The sequence below is a fragment of the Austrofundulus limnaeus genome, unplaced genomic scaffold (assembly GCF_001266775.1).
Source record: "Austrofundulus limnaeus strain Quisiro unplaced genomic scaffold, Austrofundulus_limnaeus-1.0 Scaffold15305, whole genome shotgun sequence".
NCBI classification, from domain to species: Eukaryota; Metazoa; Chordata; class Actinopteri; order Cyprinodontiformes; family Rivulidae; genus Austrofundulus; species Austrofundulus limnaeus.
In genome coordinates, this window is record NW_013967707.1 from 2,084 (window position 1) to 2,454 (window position 371).

Below are 371 nucleotides of genomic sequence, written 5' to 3' on the forward strand. Positions count from 1 at the left end.
CGTTTTGGGCAATTTGATGGAATTTAATCAGAATTATTATAATTTTTTTACAGAAGGTGTATACTGTTCTGAGGTCAAACCCAAAGGGTGAAGAAATCTTCAGTGAATACAACAAAACTAAAACCCTGTCAGATGCAACTCGTCGACAAATGGTCAACATACTGGTGTCAGATGTGATAGAATCACATGGGTAAGAGTTTTTTGATTATCATAAAAAGCAGTGTTGAGTGAGAAGAACAGTAACACAATTTTTTGTTTCTGAAAGGAGGATCCCACCCATAAGTGTTCGGACTAACTGTGCACTGGGGATTGCAACACTTTTTCCGTATCTCCAAGATACATACTCAAAAAATGGTTATGTAAGTGTCAAT

At 36.4% G+C, this 371-nt stretch overlaps 1 protein-coding gene across 1 annotated transcript in view; it reads left to right on the plus strand.

Annotated features, from left to right (window-relative positions):
* LOC106512815 (uncharacterized) overlaps positions 1-359 on the plus strand; it is a gene marked incomplete at its 3' end in the record, with an annotated part of 2,434 nt that extends 2,075 nt beyond the window's left edge. The window contains 2 exon segments of the mRNA XM_014001344.1: positions 54-190; positions 266-359. Of these exon segments, the coding sequence (XP_013856798.1) occupies positions 54-190; positions 266-359 (231 nt within the window).
* Positions 360-371: the final 12 nt, after the last annotated feature.